This window comes from Topomyia yanbarensis, chromosome 2 (genome assembly GCF_030247195.1).
Source record: "Topomyia yanbarensis strain Yona2022 chromosome 2, ASM3024719v1, whole genome shotgun sequence".
Taxonomy (NCBI): domain Eukaryota; kingdom Metazoa; phylum Arthropoda; class Insecta; order Diptera; family Culicidae; genus Topomyia; species Topomyia yanbarensis.
The window spans coordinates 187,837,015-187,860,484 of record NC_080671.1 but is presented as its reverse complement, the minus strand read 5'-3'; the positions used below and the strand labels follow the sequence as shown (position 1 = coordinate 187,860,484).

At 37.1% G+C, this 23,470-nt stretch overlaps 2 protein-coding genes across 2 annotated transcripts; both read right to left on the bottom strand.

The window, feature by feature from the left end:
- Nucleotides 1-463: 463 nt before the first annotated feature.
- On the bottom strand, nucleotides 464-22,548 carry LOC131682445 (uncharacterized). The gene is made up of 4 exons (XM_058963913.1): nucleotides 22,392-22,548; nucleotides 1,420-1,551; nucleotides 1,024-1,354; nucleotides 464-964 (listed from the first exon to the last, which is right to left on the bottom strand). Exons 1-4 carry the CDS (start codon nucleotides 22,459-22,461, stop codon nucleotides 676-678), a joined length of 822 nt encoding a protein of 273 aa, XP_058819896.1. The 5' UTR covers nucleotides 22,462-22,548; the 3' UTR covers nucleotides 464-675.
- Nucleotides 4,223-7,704, bottom strand: LOC131682444 (transcription elongation factor SPT5). The gene has a single exon (XM_058963912.1). The coding sequence runs from the start codon at nucleotides 7,623-7,625 to the stop codon at nucleotides 4,374-4,376; it is 3,252 nt and encodes a 1,083-aa protein (XP_058819895.1). The 5' UTR covers nucleotides 7,626-7,704; the 3' UTR covers nucleotides 4,223-4,373.
- Nucleotides 22,549-23,470: the final 922 nt, after the last annotated feature.

Genomic DNA, 23,470 nt, shown 5'->3' with positions numbered 1-23,470 from the left:
CGCACACGAAAGCGTTAATGCCGGTCGTGGCGTAAACGAACCGCATTCATTGTCGTCGTTTGTGATTAAAAATATTGAATAGATTAAAAATATTAAAAAGTGTAAAATAAGGAAAGAGAAACTGTACCGTTCGCGTCTGGTGGTTGTACTGGGGGCAGTATTTTTGCCATGTTACTGCCTTTGCTTACAAACTGCCGTACAGCGCTGGGCGTCATGCAATAGCGAACGACAGCAGCGTCGAAAGAGAAATGAGAATGTAGACAAAAAAATTCCAGCCGCAGAAAAGGTAGGCATTTTGCATCCTTGCGCATAACTGTCCAATGTGCTATGGGATTCCCCATACACATGGGACAATGATGCGTAGAGCGGCAATAAAATCGCATATAAAACTCATAAAATACGGATGGTAATTAAACAAACAGGTAAACATTCAGTTTGGAAGTGTCATTCTAAATAAATCTGATTTTGGCTGTTATAAATATTCTATATCAAATGAATTACGTACCATATGTAAGTATCGGTATCACTAGCAGAGAATCTACTTGTGAATGCATCAAATGGCATCCTCCTAAAAGCTAAACATACTACCTAAATCATAAGTTTGGTCAAATCGTATCGAACAAGCGCTATCATTCGACACTAAATGACCTTATACGTAATATTCCTTCACAGGTTTCATTCGACCTTGGAGTCTTCACTTTCTTCGGTTTTCTCGGAACCCTTCTCGGTCACATTGTCATGTTGCTCGGGTTTTTGCGTTTTGTTCACATCTAGACCGAACCAGCTGGACAGCATCGCGATTCCTTCGTCTGTCGATTCACTCACTGCAGCCAATATGTCAGCAGTGGACAAATTGTCCAGAATCGACAATGGCGATGTAATGTTTAACGCTGGAGGGTCCACTGGTTTCGGATCATCCTCTACTTTCTTTTCGCCGGCTGACGATGCTGGAGTCTCGGTGACGCTGTTCGTTTAAAAATATTTTTAATTCCTTTTAAAAAACCAATAGAAGATGAAAGTTACCTTTCATTTGGCTGCTGCTCTTTGATTTCATCTTCGGAAGATTTTATAAGCTCCACACCCTTGGGTCCCATCCTAAAGCAACCCAGAGGTAATTCGATTTGAACCTCACCCAATAACATCGGCTCTAGCTGCAAACAGCCTCGCAAGCCGTCATCGGTCGGAAGCAATTCGCTGAACCGGGCACACATTTGCGCAAGTCGAGCGAACATATTCAGGCATGTAGGTGCAGGATCGGGTCCTTTAACACGTTGACTGTGCAATACGCTATCGCCGAAGGAGACGTTTAACGCGATTCCCTCTTCAACCGAGAGATACTTTAGTCGAACACAGCCTGTTGAAAGGAAACATTTGGCAGTTTAGTTTGAGTTTATGGGATCTTTAGTAGGGTATCCATACCAGGTCCACCGAGATCAATGTACGTCATGTTGAAATCTATGCAACAAATACAGGATGGTCCATTGCAAAGACAATTACTTGGGCCGATTTCTTCATCCTTTGCTTCCAGGTCGGTTGTGAGTGAGAGATAGTCTGGAAGAAAAATATGGAGTCAGATTAATAGAACATTCAGTACATCTAAAAATGATCAGGAATACAAGTCGCATTAGGGGGGAGGGCACGGTATACGGAAACTGTTTCTAAGACGGACACCTTCAGGTTAAACAGCAAATTCGACCGATTCATTGATGCATTAATTATATTCCATCAATATAATAACTTATACTAGTAAAATTTCGAACAGAAATATATTTAAAATGGTTATGCAACTTTTAGAAGTAATATAGTGTGTCTTATCTTACGGAATAGCAGCTGGGACTCAGTCGATTAATTCTTGGTCCCAGCCACTGAATTCAACAAGGCCCCTAGACTGAGTTTGACTGAAAATACGCAAAACCAGTTCTATATAGTATGTAATTATTAGAATTATTCCCAATCGTTAAAGTAGAGTAGTGTGGGTTTAAGTAGGTCCGCTTTTTGGCGAGCTCGAGCAATGGTGTTTTTGCACTTATTTTGACAAACAAACACTCGTTGGAAAGGTTATACATCTGGTAACGTTCAGGTAATTTTACGCCTGTCCAAATATTTTTCAAGCTAAATCAAATAAGGCGAAGGTACCTTTTTCGATATTTTTAAAATCTGGGGGTGCGATAGGTCACTATATTCGGGGTTAAATAAAACAATGTACACGCTTAGAAAATCAGCGGTTCAACTTTTATTTGAAGAGTATGAATGCTGAAGAATATTGAAAAATCAATAACACAAATAATCGAATTGATGTCATTCGAGCAAGAAAATGAGGAATTGGATAAATTATGTGAAAAACCATGAAACCGCGGATGGAAATGTACCTTAAAATTACTTCTTCGATGTCCTCGTCGTCGCCAGAGTGTGGAATGGAAGTTGTGCATTCCAGCTCACGTGATTGCTTAACCCTAGAACGTTGCACTGGCGTACAAATGTACCCCCACGCCATCTTTGGAGCCCTGTGAAAATGAGAATTAGGCATTCATTCCGACCTGGGGCTCTAACCATAATTCAATTTAGAGTTTATAGTAAGAGTAGGAAAAGGTGGTAGAGCCAGTTTACTTTTGGCCTTCGTGGAAACAGGAGTCAAATTTGGCGTTGGGTACAGTGTATCGTTGCCATTAGCTTCTCTTGTTGTCAGTGGAAATGTGATTCGTGACAATACCAGTTTAAATACCGGTTGTTTTACTACGTAAGTAACAATTAGTATTATGTAATCGTTTTAATCATTTATTCAATTAATTGAATGTAATTGTGGAGTAGAAAAATAATTTCGTTCTCTTTTGCGCCGATTTTTATGTATTCATTTTCTATTTTTTATAGGTTTTCGTAATAATGGCTTGCAAGTATAATTTGCGCACAGTAACTGTTGTAACAGTAGCGTTGTAACAGTAGCGTTGTGTGTTATAAATGGTCAGAAATAATTTTTTTGTTTCAATTTTCACCACATTTCGTCGTATTTTCCAAAACCCGATTTTTCAACTAAATTTCTTCTAAATAATAGAACTTTTTCAAAAAAATAACATGTTATACTGTTTCTAGACCATTCATTCAACTTTTAGAATCATTTGATTTTTTGTCAAATCAGTTGGAAATTCGCAGTTGTAGTAATTTTTGTGAAAAAGTCGAAACCGTGATTTTTTCACTTTTTTTCTTAAGCCAATTGAGCGACCGGAAATAAAAGTAACAAGGACAGAACATGCTTCGTAAAACCCGTTTCAAATATATTAGAATATAAAAACCGAATAAAAATTTCAAGCATAAAAATCGGACTGGGGCTTTCCTTTGTAAGAGTCGGACAAAAAACATTCAGCATAAAAACCTGAAAAAATACATACAGTAGTTTTTATTAGCCAACTTTAAATTTTGAATATCACTATATACGGATGCTCCAGTGTACTTATTTATTTTCACCCAAATTTTTACTGGTGGTACATCCTTGCCGAGTTTTACAGGTGAACATTTCTTAAGCGATTCGTATACTGAAGGATTTATATTTTTATATTCTAATATATTTGAAACGGGTTATACGAAATATGTGCTGTGCTTGCGACTTTTATTTTCGGTCGCTCATTTATGACACTTCACATCTTTGGATGGTGCATTCGTATCAATGAAAATATGTTGGGTTTCGGTAAAAAAGAACTTTAAAATAATAATTGAAAAAAATGAGTAACACGACGAATGCATCAAAACAACCAAACCATGCATTGCGCATACTATAGTGTAGACCCGTTTTTATCAGACCCTTGACGAATTTTATTGATATTGACAAAATCGGTACATATTTTTCTTTTTTTTAATCAACCGAACTTCTTAAAATATTCTTCTTTAGTTCCTAGATATATTCTCATACCCTTTCTGATTAATTAATTTAAATTTTCCTTAAGGGGGTCCAACAGAGCAAAACTTTAAGAGTTTAAAATTTTTATTTTTGCATATTTTGGATCTCTAAAATAAGAAAAATATGCTCAAGAAAGGATTTACTCGAATTCCACCTGGTTCGTCTGTCAGAGCCCATCAAACTACCAATTTTCAATTTTTATATAAGGCGTCAAAAAGCTGATAGAATCGGGAGTATACAAAATAATCTGGTCTTCACTGTATATTCTATTATAAGAGTGCAGTTCTAAAAGGAAAGAAAAATCAAATCGTGTTTAAATCATACAAGCTTTACCTTTTATTTAGTGAATATATGTGTTGGTACGTTATCAGTTGTTGTTGGGTGTTGTTCATTTGAAATGTTTGCATCATGTAATATGTAGATCTTAATCTTATGAATATGACTAATATATTAACAGAGCGAGATAGGATACAGCTGCCCCAATCTAGTCGACCTTCACTTTGCAGAGATGGTTCAGGGGGAATAATTTTCTCTTTCCGTTTATCGAAACGATCGCTTCCTTGTTGCTGGACAGCGATAAGAATTCTCCAATCGTTTCACGTTCCTCGCCGAAGATGACTTTGAATCGATCGCCAGCATTCGGTACCACCGGTTCCAGATTGTTGCTCAATACCGTCACAACACGATCTTCCTCCGGTAAAAATACCGAGCAGACACCACTGTTAACGGTTCGAATGAATCCGATTTGTCCGGCTAGATCTGAATCATCGTGATTACGGATTTCAACTTCGATATCCGTTGTACACCATTCGCCATACTGTGAATCCAGACTGGCTCCCGGTGTCTGCGGATTATATGGTGACTGCGGAGCACCTGGTGTGGCCGGCGAGTAACCGCTTGGTGATGGTGTTCCCATATAGTTAGCCTGGAACGGTGAAGGGCTAGGACTGGGACTTGGCTGATAAGGACTGTAGCTTTCCGTGTTGAACATATTACCCGGTGTGTGAGGAGCGAAGGGAGTGTTGATCTGATAGCCAGGTGTACTTGGATTGTACCCCGGACTTGGAGATGGTTCTTCCATGTTAAAGTCGAAATCGTTTGAACGAGCTGGTGTATTGGTAACTGCTGGGTCCCATGCTCCATGTCGTGGAGTCATACTGCCATCGTGCGAAGGTGTCATCGAACCATAAGGCGTACGATTGCCAATATCGTACGAAGGAGTTTGCGATCCGTGAAGAGGTGTCTTCGAACCAGCGTAGACAGGAGTTTGAGCTCCATAACTGCTGCCAGGCGTACGACTTGGAGTACGAATATAGCTCGAAACAGACCCTTCCTTTGGGGTAGTTCCAACAACGGCAATATGGTTCCTGTCGACGGAAATCGTTTGACAGGATGAATGCAACTCAACACGAGCTGTACTTTCCGTAGCATCCTTGACGATTCCAACGGCCCCCTTGTAAGGTCCCCCGGTGATCTTAATAGTTTTACCAAGAATTTCTCGGTCGCGACTGACACGATTGGCTCCACCACGGCCACCTCCCATTCTTCCTCCACGACCACGGCCCCCTGAAGGATGCATCGGAGAATGTATGCGTGGGGACATGAAGCCAAATTGGCCCATCGGCATTGAAGCGTTCCCTTGTGACTTATTTCCACCGGCCAGCTGAAGATGTCTAGTTTTGCACACAAAGATACCTCCATTCTCGGTATACATACGAGAGTGTAAGAAAGCTAGATTTCTATACAAGTGTTTGATTTCCCCATCTCGTCCAGCATGTGGTCCCTCCATAACCTTTACAATGTCCCTTCGACGGATAGCATTTTGGTCCGAATCTAAAGCAATTGTGTTCCGATTTTCTCTTCGCTTCTGCAAAGCCGCAGGTTTACATTCCATCACCTTCCCGTGCATTCCAAGAACATGGAAATTCTCGCGTTCTAACCGCACAATCACTCCCACCGTTTGGGCATCAAGCTGTACCAAGTCTCCCCACTGATATTGGCCCAGGGAATCAACACCTGTTGCCATATCGCTGCATAGCTGCAGATCTCTGGGCAATACTTCTAGTTCGTGCATAGTCAAATCAGAAACCAGCACGACACGATTAGGTTCAACTCGGACAATTAACCCCGTTTCACCCTCATAGCGACCAGCCAGAACCTTCGCATGATCACCAGTCTTGAAATACTTCCGCAGTTCAGCCGCTTTGAAAATAAGTGGATCCTTGAGATCTTCGTGTTTGGGCATGACAGTTATCAGTGCCCCATCGATGGCTATAATCTTGGCTTGTAGGTTCTCCAAATCACCCACACAAACTTCTACGTTATCTCCCATTGAAAATGAATGCGATGTCAAAGGGTCTTCCTTAGTTGGGACAGCCAGCTCAATGTTAATCTCTTCAGGCTGCTCTTCGAATCGTTCTAGCTCTGCTAACGATGGTTTAACACCTTCGGCCAGTATAGCAGACATAGTGAAATTTTTGTAAAGAAATCCCTTTCGAGAATATCTGTTGCCTTCAAAAATCAAAAAATCACCATCGGACGTGACTTCCCCACCGATAGCACGAATTCCTTCTGGATCAAAGGGTTTTGCAGCTGGACGTCGTTTCTTTTTACTTCTGTCGTTATCTGCTGAAGTAGTTCGCAAGGCCCCTCTCAGTCGAGTATAATCGATACGGGGTAACAATTTCAAGTGAACCTGATTTTGAGCCAAATCTACGTAATCAACCTGTGCGATATCATCTTTGTAGATGCCTCTCTTCAAACGAACCCACTGTTTTGGCTTTAATCCAGTTTGTTCTTTCACAACTTTCAAAATGTCGGTCATTTCCTTTATGGGAACCATCTCCTGCTTCCATATACCCATTCTAAGATTTCCTACATTTGTAATCGCTGCCTTGACGTGAGTCTGTTTGTAAGCCTCAATATACACGTATCCTTTGACTCCCTCCGGCGCAACAACGGTTTTAATTTGTAGCGGTTCATCTGTGTTAGAGTATGTTAAAAACTTCCGCATTAGCAGCAAAACCGTTGCCTTTTCCTCTCCGATTCGGCATTTAACCATCCATAAATTTGGATCTTTTATTCCTGGTAGCAGCGTTTGCTGTGTAATTTCATCCGACATTTCTTCACCCCCATCACCGAAATGTCTTCGCGCAATCGATTCATCTGCATATTTTTTCCTCAAATACTCCTCGATTTCGTCCTCCTTCTGATTATCCCACAAATTAGTGCCACGACGTCTGTTTTCAATTTCCCGTGCCGTCTGGCCGAATTCTTCGACCTCATTGCCAACGATTCCGATTTCCTGCGCTCCTTCCTCCCATTCCTCATCTTCATCGACCTCGTCGTCAACCTCGGCTTCGTCGATAATAAATCCTCCAAAACGTTCCTTCTTTTTCTTCTTTCTTCCACCTCGGCGATCTTCCTCGTCATCATCCTCGTATTCCTCCGAATCCAAATCCTCTCCCTCGGGTTCTTCCTCATCTTCTGCCTCTTCCTCGTCCGAACCAGCAGACATTTTACGTTTTTTCTTCACCCGTGTGTCCACGTCTGAACCAGATCGGGATCCGGAAGGCGAACGCGAGCGCGATCGGGATGCTGAACGAGAACGGGAACGCGACTTCGAAACTGATCGGGATACCGAACGTGATATTGAACGGCTTCGATTTGAGGCTCCACTTTTCCGCGACCGATTGGAAACCACACTATCATTGTCCGACCCGCTGCTGTCCGACATTTCGAGGAAAATTTTCACTTCCAAGCACTCGCAAAATATTTTTTTTCTTTCTTCTTTACAACGCCACACCAGCTCAAAATGAAACTGAAAAATGAATGACGTATCGCGTCGTATCGAATGACAGTCAATAGTTATGAAGCAAAACACACTGTGTTATATATACACGGAGTACTTGCACTACCTAGCATTGCACGGAAAAATAAAATAACCTACACGCAACCATAAAAAACTACAAAATAAGTTCTTTTAACTTAAATTTAGGTACTTTTGGGTTGTGCGTCGCTTTCGCCCTTATTAGTGTTGTCAAAAACAAAACGAGAGATTCGACTCAGTTGAGGTCTTTCGTACAGTAAGGTACTTTGGAGTTGTTTGAGGTATACTCAAAATTAGGTAAATTCAACTTAAATTTAAGTAAATTAAACTCAAGGTTGAGGTATAATTTTTGCCGTAGTTAAATGGAGACTACACGCAACCGTAAAATAACCTACAGAATAAGTTCTTTTAACTTAAATTTAGGTACTTTTGAGCTGTGCGTCGCTTTCGCACTTATTAGTGTTGTCAAAAACAAAACAAGAAATTCGACTCAGCCGAGGTCTTCCGTGCAGTAAGATACTTTTAAGTTGTTTGGGGTATACTCAAAATTAAGTAAATTCAACTTAAATTTAAGTAAATTAAACTCAAGGTTGAGTTATTATTTTTGCCGTAGTTAAATGGAAACTACCTTCAACACGGTTTACCTAATTTTACCTTCCTGCACGATACCACGAGATTGAGTCAAAAGTACTGAATTTTAGGTAGTTTTTCGGTGGCGTGTACCTTCAACACGGTTTACTTAATTTTACCTTCCTGCACGATACCACGAGATTGAGTCAAAAGTACTTAATTTTAGGTAGTTTTTCGGTGGCGTGTACAGAATAAATTCTTTAAATTACTTTTGAGTTGTGCGTCGCTTTCGCACTTATTTAGTTGTCAAAAACAAAACGAGAGATTTACTCAGTCGAGGTCTTCCGTGGAGGAAGGTACTTTTGAGTTGTTTGGGGTATACTCAAAATTGGATAAATTCAACTTAAATTTGAGTATAAAAAACCTATCAATGATTGGGATTTTTGCCGTGGTCTAATGTAAACTACCTTCGACACGGTTTACCTAATTTTACCTTCCTCCACGATACCCCGATATTGAGTCAAAAGAACTCAATTTTAGATAGTTTTTTGTTTGCGTGTGGAGACACGGACTACCTATCAGTTGGTAATATAAAATATGTGCTTCCTTCTTCTTCCAACCAAAAACGAAAGAGAGGGAGTATAATTTTGCACAAAAATAATAAGATATGCCCAACTCTTCATCATTTTGAGCAAAATAATAATTCCCTCTCCTTGTTTGCCGGCAGCGAAATAAGGACAGCAGATTAAAATTATCTACTGGTAGGTAATGAAATTTAAGTGTGTAGCGTTACTTTCCGTACCGCAGCTCGATTGGAATGACATCAACGCTTTTTTGTGAAAAGGGCGATACTTACAAATGTAAACATAAGGCTTTTTTCATACATGCGAATGAGGGCTTTGAAACGCAACAAATTAACCTAAAAATTTTGATTCTACGATATTGCTTTCTTAAACTACAGCAAAAAATACATCGGGCGAAACTGTATTTTTGTTTGTTTATTTAAAGTTTCGCCCTCCACGCTCCATGCAAACAAGCAGGGCGATACTTATTTTGCTAGCAGTTTAGAGGCGAAACTGTTTTTTTCGATTTTTTTGGATAATCAAGCTGATACCAGCTGTAAATAGTAACAATGATCGCTCTTGAAAAAACCCGTACGAAATCGGTGGTGTAAAACGGTAGTTATTGTAAAAAAACGTAAGGGCGATACTTCAATGCTGATAGGTGGGACCGAAAAAGTAAACAATCGCCAAAGGGGCGATACTATCATTTTGTCGATTTAAATAGCAAAAACAAATTTTAATTTAATAATTTCAAATACTTTATGCAGTTTTGGGTTTCGATCACTGAATCATGCGATCTAGGATGTAAAAAACACAATAGTTCTTAAATAGGAAATAAAACCAAGCCTTTAAATATTCACTGTTGATTTTCTGTGAATGGTGTCACTGCTAGTATCGCCCTTTTCAAGAAAAAGCGTTGACATTTGTTGAGCAGCTCTTTGTTTACCGTTACTAATTCCCAGTAAACGAAAGGGCGGCTAGACAGGTTGAACTAGAAGCTGGCGACCGGTAGACAATTCAACGCTTTTTCTTGAAAAGGGCGATACTAGCAGTGACACCATTCAATAAAATTCAACAAACCCAAAACATCATAAAGTATTTGAAATTATTAAATTAAAATTTGTTTTTGCTATTGAAATTGGCAAAATGATAGTATCGCCCCCTTGGCGATTGTTTACTTTTTCAGTCCCACCTATCAGCATTGAAGTATCGCTCTTACGTTTTTTTACAATAACTACCGTTTTACACCACTGATTTCGTCCGGGTGTTTTCAATAGCGTTCATTGTTACTATTTACAGCTGGTATCAGCTTGATAATCCTAAAAAATACGAAAAAAAAACAGTTTTACCTCTAAACTGCTAGCAAAAAAGTATCGCCGTTTGTTTGCATGGAGCGTGGAGGGCGAAAGTTTAAGAAAGCAATATCGTAGAATCCAAAATTTTTGGTTAATTTGTTGCGTTTCAAAGCCCTCATTCGCATGTATGAAAAAAGCCCTATGTTTACATTTGTAAGTATTGCACTTTTCACAAAAAAGCGTTGAATTGAAACTTTTTTCTAGGCTACCCGCCGTAACATGCGCCGTTTACTGTAAAAGTAGTGTGGTTAAACAGTTCACTGGTTTTTTTCTACACTGAGAAACAAAAAATATGCATATTTAGCATACTTTCTATTCTCGTCTCTTTTCTTCTGCTGTGATTTTTATGCATTTTCATACATATACTTCTAGTAAGCATTCAATGAGTGGATAGACCGAATATGTCCGATCCATAAAATTTATAGCAGAAGAAACGACAGGCAGATGGAAAAGTGTGCTATCGATGCATAAATAAATTTCTGCGTGTAAAGGACATCTGCAGAGACTGACAGCTGATCAGCCAAGTAAACAAAGAGCGCAGCAAATGTCAGTTCGCTCTACACGGATAAAACGAAAAATATTAAAAAGCTTTATATGCATTTTTAATATTCTTCGTTTTTAATCTTTGAAATGCATTAATATTTATGCATTTTCACGCATTATAATAATTTTATATTACTTTTAGTGTTACTCTTGGGACTTTGATGTTTAGTTAGAAGGTATGTCAATTTCATTCAGATGATTAATTTTGTATACAGTAATATCAAGGACAAATAATATGGTAAAAGTCACCCCAGAAATTAATGCTAACATTTGGTATGAGATTGGAAGAATTTTCGACAAAATCGTTTTCTTATCATTGCTTTGTTCTTTTCTTATTTTCTTAAAAAGTCAGTCTCTTTCATTCTGCTGTGATTTTTATGCATTTTCTAGCCTATACTTCTAGTAAACATTCAATGAGTGGATAGACCGACTATGTCCGATCCATAAAATTTATAGCAGAAGAAACGACAGGCAGATAGTAAAGTACACTATCGATGCATAAATAAAGTTCTATGTGTATATTTCCAGTTTATGCATGTCAATGGATGAACACACAGAATATGGTTTTAGCCTGGGACGGGACATGCGAAGACGGTCTTCTTTTTTCCTCTCGATGTTGATGTTATTTTGCAGGGAAAAATCCGCTTGCAAAATAATTACAAGCAAATTATATATATATATATATATATATATATATATATATATATATATATATATATATATATATATATATATATATATATATATATATATATATATATATATATATATATATATATATATATATATATATATATATATATATATATATATATATATATATATATATATATATATATATATATATATATATACAGAGTTGCACTATATCATGACTGTCATTTTTTCTTCAAATTGCACCTAAAGCTTCGGTCACAAATCAAAATGATCGTCTTTTCCAGTTGAGTGAACTTGAGCGACCGAATCTGAACGTTGTGAGTACCAGCAACAGCGAAGAAAGAAAAGTGAGAAGAAAAATATTACGGCTCGCGTACAGCAGACTGTCTTACCTGTTCAAGTGCAATGTGGTATAAATTGGTGTATAAGATCACACTGTTTGCTAACGATGGAAAGCAAAAATATGTAAACAATCCAGAAGGACAACGGGTCGATTCGCCATTTTATCTGTTCAAATCTTTCTTGCGGTAAAGATGTTTCGATTTTGTTTGCACGATTTTATGATTTAAAAATATAGCAGGATGAAAAAGTTAAAAAGTGTCGCGTCGCGCACGCATCGATTACCCACGAGTGTGTCAAAATAACAGAGAAAGGTGCCATGCAATTTGCTGCCATCTCTATGCTCCGTGTAAGCAAAATAAAGCCTACTGACCCGCTGACCTATATTTTTATTCATATTTCATATAATCAAGAGTGTCCTATGTAGGAAATTTCATAAAATAAATTACGAATACGTATTTTTGGGCAGTATACATTGTACTGGGGAATAAAATTTCATGATCTTTTTCGCATGCATTGGTTGGATGCGCACTATTTGTCCAGCTTTTGACTATGGGGAAGAAATTACAGTCCGACGGCCAACCAAACTTTCGTTGACTACATTGACCACCATAGACGATTCCTGAAGTGCCCGGGAAAAATCGCCATCTTTCAAAATTAACGAACTCACATCAGTTTCCCGGAAATGGTTGGGCTGATTTTCACAAACTTAGTCCCTAATGATAGCTATAATATCCACACAGATGTCTATAAAATTTTGTACGGATCGCTTATATGGTTCTGGTAATATAGACTAAAGCGTCCCTTGAAATTTCAGAAATCGAATTCGTATTTTTGATGCCAAACATCTTTAAAATGCATGAAACGTCGAGATTTTATGTTAACTCGAAAAATCGACTTTTTGGAACTTTGCCGATTTCGCACCTTTTTCGAATTCAATATTACCGTGGCTGGTTTTTCTTTTGCAAAATTTTAGAACTCGAATAATGATTTCTTTTCTTGTGTATAGTTGTCAAGTCATGTATAATAAAATTGTAATGTATACATTTGAAAGCTTTCAATAAATATAAGCAACTAAAAATTCTCGTGTTCATGATTGAGAAAGGCACAATTGCACCGCTAGGTGGATTAAAATAGGTTTTAATGCACGAGTCTGCTCCAAAATTACTGTTCTTGAATAAGAAAACTGTCAATGGATGTTTTATACATTGACAAAAACTTGAAAATGGCATTTCTTTCCAGTATGCATTTTTTACAATTGAGTTCTTGTCGCCCGGTCCCACGAACACTTCTGCAGCTTCCTGGTTGAAAACAATCCCATTTGCTTTTGCCGTCTTTGTTTATTATTTTCCACCAGCTCTTGATGTAGTATTGGTGCCATGTGACGTGTACGTACATGAACCGTAGAAAAGTGTATTCGGACCGCTCCAAAATACAATAATCCCTCGATATAAAGTAACTGATTTTTTTTTCGTTACTTTTTATCGAGTTACGTTATAACAAAGCAGAAAGTTCTTTTTTTGATAAATCCAAAACTGTTCATAGTAACTAGTAAATGACCTAAAATATATTTCTCGTAATCTAGTTATTGTGCTGGATTTTTCTTATTGAATTTTACTCAAAATTGCTTGATATGTTCCCAAAGCAATAATATCAACTGCTTGATATGTTCGCGAATGAGACGAAATATCTTGAGATCATCCGCGAAGGACTGTCCTCAGCACTAAAAGTACATCATTGAATGTATCTCGTGTTTTTTGGGAAAGGCCAATAAGCATACTGTCAAAATTCACTTTGAGAGGAAATTTTGGACAAACCATTAATCGCCGATTATAAATCACAGCAACGGACGAAAGAAAAAACTTTTCTCTTTCATAAAATGTAAACATTCATTCTTGGAAAGTTACGGTTTGTGCGGAATTTTCTCAAAAAACACGCGAGATATATTCCTTGTTTTGACGTGAGTCAAAATGACCGAAACGGTGAGAATGAAGAAACGGTGAAAATTCACCTTTTGATTGGAAACACTGAGAAAAGATATGTCCTCAAGCAGAAATCGAATCTGCGATCTCCCAGTCTCTAGTTGAGTGCGTTAACCACTCCGTCATCGAGGGACTGTGATAATGCCATCACATATTCCCCGATAGTATCGTGATCACTGCCACAGCCTCCAATTGACCTATCAACCCCCAATGCCAGCTATAAGCAGAGCCAGAGCGCAGTCCGCTGGACCTTAAAATAGATAACGAGAGAGATTTGGTTCGATCGAGGAGAGGGAGCGGTGACGATTCATCAACATCATGCCACCATAATGCCCAGATTTTGGTCCACGTCCAGAGCCGGGTCGATTTGTTTACGGTGCGATTAGAATGGATCAAGCGAGGAATTATTTTTTCTCTGGAAAAGAAAAACCAGAACAAATCAAGCATTTCCCTCGAAGTCCCGGGACACCAGGACAGTCTATTAAAAATCAGGACATGTCCTGGGAAACCAGAACGTCTGGTTACCCTAAATTAAAGTGTTCTTGGGTCAAATTTATGTACTAATTCTGCATCTGCAAATTCGATAAAAATCATAGTATTTCAGAATATCTCGAAACTTAAGTTCGCATAACTTTTTTTTTATTACAAACAGTTTTGTTGAAGGTTATATATTGATTGGAGGTGACCAGACATTTGACCCTCAACAAGAGTATTTTTAACCACTTACTTTTTCTACCTTAGAACGTTGTACTGCTTGAACGCAATTTTCGCAGGTAAAAATGCATACAAAAGAAATGTGTAATATATCATTTTATTAGTTTTTTAATTGCAAAAACAACTGTGTAGTTGAAACTACGGAATTTATTGAATCAATAGTACATAAATTGACTTGAGCACTGACTCCTGTTTCCACGAAGGCCAGAAGCAAACTTTACCGCCTTTTCCTGCTCTTACTATGAACTCTAAATTGAATTATAGTTAGGGTCCCAGGTCGGTAAATGCCGAATTCTCTGCTTCACACGACTCCGAAGATGGCGTGGGGTACATTTGTACCCTAGTGCAACGTTCTAGGGTTAAGAATATCTTAGCAACACAATTACACAACAACACATAACTTTATATTAGAATATCTTTTTATTCCAAAATCTAATCAATTTGCAGTCTTGGGCAATGTTGATCTGTGCACCATAAACTATATATCTGAGAATTTTGGAATGCCTAAGATTAGAATGGATTTTTTTTATCGAATTTATTGTTTCCATTACCAATTGTTCCTATATTTTCACACACATACTTAAAATTTCTTGTGACTAAATCGGAAGCAACTGAAAAAGATCATATTTTACATAAGACTTATGGAGCCAGTAACCGTTCGATGGAGCTGTGTTCCGAAAAATGTCACATTTGTGGCTGTCTAGTGGATATTGCCTATTCTAAGATCAACAGATTTACCGCTGTAATTTTCATGAACTGAGAGACATCCAAAACCTTGACCGCATGACGTTAGCGGGATTGAACTAAATTTTGATTTTGTGAACTAATGTTCCTATATCCATTTAAAAAATAATGAGTCAACCTTTGGTTTTATGAATAATGTTCATAAAGTTGTGAATGACTAAAATATCAGATAACATGAACAGTAGTTACAAAAATTGCGACTGAGATCCTGAAATCATGAACACAAATCACACAACTCCTGACAAAAATATGCAAAATCGTGACATAGTTCCTAAAATCATGAACATGAATCACTCTACTTATGACTAAAATATCACGATAACGTGAATAGAAATTACGAACATCGTAACTACGATCTTGAAATCATGAACTTTAATCCCGCTAACGTCATGAGAATTTACAAGAATCGCGCATAAGCTCTTGAAATCATGAACAACGTTTGACTGTCGACTGTGTATTTCCAAATCATGAACAAGAATCACAACGAAAACTTAACATGTTCAGGGAACAACAACAGTAACCCAACCAAACATTCTAATGTAACGCCTCGTAGGGGAGACTGAGGAGACTTGATCCCCTTTTTTATTTTTCAATCCTACCCCGAGGAATGATACAAAAACTATGTATTTTTTGTAGTTTTATATTGTTTCTAGGGTTGACTGATAATCATAAAAAAATTACATGGAAATATTATACTGGACATGAGCTATGAGCATTTTTGGAAAACAACAAAAAACTGGAAAATTCTTTGATTGGTGGAGACTCGATCCCTAATTTGGGGACACTTGATTATTTTTTTGAAAACGTGTTTAAAAGAGCATGTAGGGTAATAAGCCTATTTTTACCCTTTTCTATTATTATCCTACCCATCTGAAGCCTTTGGTTAGAGCAGCGTCTGCCATCTTTGCTCAACGCATTGGCTCAAATGGTGTTGCGATAATTGGGGTACTCGATTAGAGTTTTTACTGCGCTCAAACAGACCATTCACCATTCTCAAGACAATTTTGTTATTATATTGGCTCTTAATAAGAGGCGAATGACCTTTAGGCTAAAACCTCTATAATCAAAATAAAAAATGGCTCCTAATGACAAAGCAAAGAAGCTGAAATAATAAAATTAATAATGAAATAATGTGGTACCCTCCCTAATAGGACAAAAATAGGTACCTAACCTCATTCAATGTTATAAATGTATTGTGGTATTGATAAAATTGTTGTGGTTACATATTACTATTTTTATTACTACCTATTTCGCATCTCTCACAAGGTTTTTTTACGTATTCCCCAAATCTCTGTGCAATTATTTGAAAGCTGTCGTTATTATGGTTGAGGAACGTCAAATGTGGGATGCATGGTTGCTATGTATACTGTAGTAAACAATTACAGTTAAGTTTCTGTACGATGAAGCGTTAATTTTTGACAGTATTTTTTTGTTATTTTATGGCAACAATGACTTCAATTGTTCTGTTGTGAATTTGGTTATTTTCAGTGGTGTGTATGAAGCATGGCGAAGGGGATCAAATCTTTACGAATTTGAAGGGATCAAGTGAACCCATAGCATTTATTTCAGCAAACTTTAGTGTAAGTATAGTTGAACAAAAAAATCAGCTCAATCATAACGTATTCATATAAATGACATTCTCCTGTAATTCTGTATGCAAAAGTATAGTATGTAGTGGGTGACTTTATCAATTCTATAAAAGTTTGAAAATTTAGAAAATAAATCTTCTTCAGTTCTTCTAAGATTTTTTTCTTTGAATCGGTAAAAATTCGGTAACACATGTCCAATTTATTTTTTTTGTGTTAAAGAAACTTATGTTTAGATAAAGCTACGCAACTTTCTAGTATATTCGATTAATGTATTCTGATCCGCTTTTGAGTTACAATGATGGGATCAAGTCTCCCCGGGGATCAAGTCTACCCTATATATTCGGGGCGAACTGGTTTTTAGAGAATACAAATAGTTTCTTGAATACGAGGTTTATTATTCATAATTTCAGGAACTTGGTCACGGTTTTCGTAAATGGATTTTTTCCGTGTACACCAAAGGTTGGATGAATGTAGCATCGACTATACCGGTGTAGTGTAAAGTCTAAAACGGATATGCCATTAGAGTCATACTCATAAGAAATGAAAATTTAGCAAATGAGGTTGAACAAATCAAGCCATATCGTAAACAATTCTGGAAATTTTCCGACAGCTCTAGTTCACCGACAAGAAATTTCAAATTTCTATGCTAATATATATTAAAACTCGGAAATAAAAACTTAAATTCCAATCCAAAATTTCACAGTAACTCTCCATGCCTCAAAACTTACGGTCCTAAGCGGTTATTTATAACGAACAAGTTTGAAGATCGCATATTGATTGGAGGTTCCCCTAAAAAGTTATTTTAACTTTCAAGACCAACCAATTTTTTTTGAAATTTCCTATTCTAAGCATGTGCGAGAAACAGAGGCAACACATAACTTTATATGAAAATATCTTTTTACTGCAAAATCGGATCAATTTGCAGTCTTCGGCAATGTTGATCCTTGCACCTTAAACTATATATCTGCAGATTTTGGGATGCACAAGATGATACTGGCATTTTGTACTGAATTTATTGATTCTATTGCCAATTTTTTATATATTTTCACATACAAACTTGAAAACTCTTGAGTGAAATAGTTTTCAGAAAAATCTCAAATTTTACAAATGGTATGTGAAGCCAATTACCGTTTGATTTAACAATGTTCCGAAAAAAAAGGTCAAAATTGTTGCATGTCTAATGCCCACTAGGGTGGGACAAAAATTAGATTCCAGCTCCGAGCAACTTTTTAGGTACCATTTGGGTCCTAGAACAACTGTGCAAATTCTTAGCTCGATCGGTGAAACTATATTTTCGCGCCCACTGTTTAAAGTTTACATGGGATTTTGTATGGGAAAATTAGCTTTTACAAAATAATTCCTCCAGGAGTCGCCCATTACTTCCTAAAAATAAATCGTTAAATGACTTTTAAAGGAAATTTAACAAAGAAACAAAGTCTCGAAAACCACAAAACGATCTGACGCTTGAGAAAAAAGTTATTAAGCAGAAACTGATTGATGCTCTGACGATTGATAAAATATTCATTTTTTCTAGCACCACTGCTGTTGGTTGTCCAATTATACGCAATTTTGTTTTAATCCACCCTTAATGTGTCTAAATCGTTTATCTACACTATTTGGCCACATCGCAAGGTTTGGAGGGATAAATTGAGGCTTCTTTTGTACATAAGAAGAGAAAGTTGAAACTTTTTGTATATAATTAGACTGTCAGAAGCAGTGATGCTATGAAAAGTGAAATTTTCATCAATCTTCAAAACATAAATCGGTTTTTGTTTAATAACTTTTTCCACAAGCATCAAAACGTTTTGCAGTCTTCTAGACTTTGTTTCCTGGACAAATTTCCTATAAAAATCAGACATCTATTTATTTTTAAGAGGTAAGGCGCAACTCTTGGAAGAATTAATTTGCAGAAGACAATTTCCCCATACGAAATCCCATGTAAACTTTAAACCGCGGGCGCAAAAATATAGTTTCACCGATCGAGCTGAAAATTTGTAGAGTTCTTCTGGGAGCTAAATGGGACTCAAAAAGTTACTCGGAGCCAAATTTTATTTTTTTCATATAACCATGTCCCACTCTAATGCCCACCCCACCCAGAGGAAATTGTTAAAGAAACTCCAGGTTATGGCGGAATATTTAACATTCTTAAAACCTTCTTGGAATAACCTTGAGATACTTGGACAAAATATTTAACAAATGTTTTGAATTAGCATACTTTCCTGAAAGATGGATAAATACCAACGTTATTCCTAATTTGAAACAAGATAAAAATCCAGCAGAAGTATCTAGTTATCGACCAATTAGTTTACACACTTCTATTAGTAAATTATTTGAGAAAAAATCTAACCAGTGTGATATCAACGAGATTTTTTTCTTTCTGAGTAGTTTGAACTTCGTACTGGACAGTCAAATACTCACCAACTTTTTGGAAACATGATAACATGATAAAGGCAAATATTTCAAGTGACTATTCTATAGGGTAAGGTGGGGCAAATCCGACCGTTGGGTAAACCCGACCCCCATCTGTTACCGAAAATCAGAAGCACTACGCGAACTAATATCAATGGTGTCGTGAAGAGCATCGAAAATAATCATAATGGTAGCATGACAGCATTTTATTAATCTACATTGAGATGCTCAAACGACAAAAAGTGTATTTTTACAACTTTTGATTTGACTTTTGTGCATTATTGCCTACAGGATATTTCTGATTGTTAAAGTGATTGCATAAAAAATGTAAGTGGATTTAAATTCTTTGGTTAAAGTCCTACAAAGTGCGTAGATGAATTTGGTTCAACCTTTTTCATAACTTTTTTTAATTGCATCGTAATGAAAAATGACGCGGTGGGGCAAATCCGACCTCTAAATAGTGGGGTAAATCCGACCGCTTTTTTGCTAAGAAAATGTTTATTTATCAAATTGAAATATATTTTTATTGTTATTTTATATTATTTTTATGAAAAATGGTTCATAATTACAAATGAAAGACACAAAAACGTTATGATTATATTATTCGTCAAGCAATTGCTCCGATGCAAATAGGAATATCATTACGTGCTACTGCTCGTGATTTTAGCATTCCAAGATTGACATTGAACTCCATTTTCTTTATTGTTACAATTCAATAACGCAACATTCATTGATTTTTCACTGAAAAACCATAAAATTTGGGTAATATCTCCACTAAATCAACCAAAAGCATAGGGGGTCGGGTTTACCCCACCATTTTTGAAAACAGCGAAAATTAACATTTTCGTAAAACGCTTGTATCTCCAAATATTCCTAAGATCCGAATAAAATGCTATATACAGAAAGTTGCCCAGGATTCTAACCTGGTATATAAAACGACTTGATCCGATATAAAATGAGAATTTTATAGCCAAAACCATTTACTATGTCGGATTTACCCCACCTTACCCTAGTTATTATATTCACAGTTATCATAGGCGGCCCCAGCCCGATGGTGAAGGGGAGGCACGCCTTCTTGGCAAAATATATCTTATGATTTATGATTTGTAAAGTGGAATTTCGATTGTTGGGAACGCTTTTCCTGACAAGCGTGGAGTGCGGCGAAGAATTTGGCAAATCATACAGTCCTCGAAAAGTCTAAAAATATGCAAACGCTTTTCTACTGGAACACTTTTTGTTTGAAAAGAGGGGGCACGTGCCCCGCGTGCCTCCCCCTAGAACCGCCAGTGATAGACGAAGACACTGAGCGGAGCCACTTGAACATGTCAAATGCCGGAGCCAATCGAGCAGGACGTCACAAAATATGTTCTTTTTGGATGTATATGGAAAAGGTATTGTGATTACTGCCAAAATTATTTTACTCTTTCAGGTGTTATCGAGTGTAAAGAAACGAAAAGAACAAAAAAATCTGTAACGCCAAGAGATATAGTATGAAATCATATCATGATATCTTCGAATTGGTTTTTCTATTCATACATGTAAAGTTCTTACGACGACAATGAAATTATAAAGCTAGAGCTTGAACATTTACATGGGATGCCGGTGTTTTCTTCCTGAAATAAGAGCTGCCAGTTTTCCGGCTTTTATGTCCGCCTAACTCTGTATATAGTAACCCTAGGCTATTCCAATGGAGTTGAACTACTAGACATCGGAAAAGCTTTTGACAGCACAAAGGATTAATTACCAAAAATGTAGAATTTTAGTTTTCCAATTTACATAATTCTTCATTAATTAACTCAAATTATCTAAGCCAGCGTACCTTACAGGTAAATTATCAATGTAACTCTGATATGCTACCCGTTAAGGGGAGGTTCTCATTCAAAATTTTTAAAAATTTGAGTTCGCTTTGCATTTTTTGAAAGGTATATGTATCTACAATATTGTGTTAAACAGGTTTTTCGATCAGCGCATCAAAAAAGTTTCTACGTGCCATTGTTCAAAGCGGGGTCCTGGCCGCCATGGGGCGCTCTTGGTTCGAGACGCGCGCCTTCACGGCTTGATCTGTAAAAACATCGCAGAGTAATCGTGAGTTATCAATCATCGATGTCCAAAATCCATAATTCCATGTGATTGTTACAAAATATTAACATTCTACCACGAATAATGCATCGAAAGTGTTTTCAAACCTTTGAACGCGTTTGTCTCAAAACATGATTGTTCAAAACTGCTTACAATCTCATATGAAAACGGTTCAATTTAAAGAGTTCATCTTTTAACCTCTCGAAAGAAAATTTTTTTTAATTGGAGGAAAGCCCAATAAAATCTACAAATTCTTTGTATTCACAATTTAACGAAAATAACGATTTAAACCTGCAAACCTTGATCTCGGGAAAATTTCTTTATTGACATGTTGTACTGGTTATGGTGTACTGACTAGTGAAAAAACCGATACTTAAATGAGTCGTTCAAAATTTAGGATTTTTTTTTAAATTTTGTATTATGTCAAGTATGACGGACACAGGAGGGTAGGGAAAGATGGACATATGTCTTACGCGAATGCAAAACAGAATGTCATGAAATTGCATACTCTTGGGTTATTTTTCATTAGCGTAACATTGTGATGTACCGAAAGAGAATAAAATTTATTGGTCGAGAAGCGTCTTACTCTGCCCTTGTCCTATGTTTATCATTACCAATGCCCCATGTCCATTTTACTCATGCAGGGGTTCGTCTTTCCCATCCCAATTTTGTAATGATGATTTTGTATGTACTGTGCACAACTATTTTAAACATCATTTTTTTTTCTAAATTTTATTAGTATAAGTTACTATATCGATGAAATATGATCTCAAATCCCGATTTGCGTAGAATTTCGGAGCGATACATGAATGAGTCGACTTTGCTATTTCACCTTAAAGTGTCCGTCTTAGGTACAGTTCCTCTACAATCTGCAAATAACACCGTACTTCGCAACGCAAGGCACGTATTTTTGAAGCAAATATTGTTTTAGTTATGAGTACTTTTAACCACGAAGTTGAGTTTCCCTACTGCAAATACATTAGTCACACACAATGTTAACAAAAGACTGAATTTATATACCAACAACAATAAATCAACTACTGCCGTAAAAGTGAAATTCTGAATAAACAGTACCATGAAAGCGAATGGGATAAGTGGGATACCAATTTTTTTTTATCGTTTTACTTACCTAGAATGCTGGCAGAATGGGCCATTGAGGATAAATAGGTCAGTAAGACAACGATCACAAGTTTCTTCATTATGATGCTTGGTTTTCGAATTGGTTTACAATCTTAAATGATGTCTATTCTATTATATCACAGAGCACTGCACTATCCTGCTGTTAGAAGCTTATTATAGATATCGAATTCACTTGTAGTCTGTACAGGGTTCTGTTTCTAGTGCACTGGAAAGATCAACCACCCCGCGAACCGTCTGAAACAGGACTGATTTTAGCCGATTAAATGGGAATGACTCAATGGTGCCAGGTGAAATTTTAATCGCCGCGGTTTTAAGCCCGAAGAGAAAGAGAGAGGCTTTCGATCTTGTGTATCAAGGAGAAACAGCTTCGTCCGTTGCATCGTTTTCAATGTTGGCACATGTAAGGTTTGTGCCGCTACCGCAAAGTGTTGATCTCTTGTCGGTAAATCTTACTCTTTTGACTTGAGACTCGGAATAGTTCCGACATCGTTCAAACGAATAAGTTCAAGGGAGAATGGAATGGCACTCGATGATGTACATAGTTTTTGGCTTTGAGTTTCAAATGGAACACGAGGGCAAGAAAAGTGACCTGCGTTTTCCACTCCAATTACTCTAGACAGGTCGAAGCGTATATAATCGGCATGAGAGATTACTGGGCTGAGGTTTGACTAAACGGGATGGCAAAGGTAGATGGAACTATTTTATTTCACTTATAATTCATTTGAAAACCTAATCAATTAACTCATACGACCATTGCTGTTTTGAAATTGTCGGGTTACTTTGGATTTGGGATATCATCAGTTCACAGCTTTCCACCCTCATATGACACATTCTTTCGTGACGTTTACAACGATTTGACGAATCTTCATTCGACAACTATGTTATAACTTTACCAAATGAACGCCTACATCAAAACTTATTACAGATTTTAATGAGTTGACTTTTTTTGAAATACGTTGAAAGTTCTAAATTGTCACGCGTTGTAACGTCACGTTACATTATCGGTCATAAAACAATCCTCTTCCAGTATATTCAGTTAATGTCGATTGAATCTTTCGTGAAATTTTG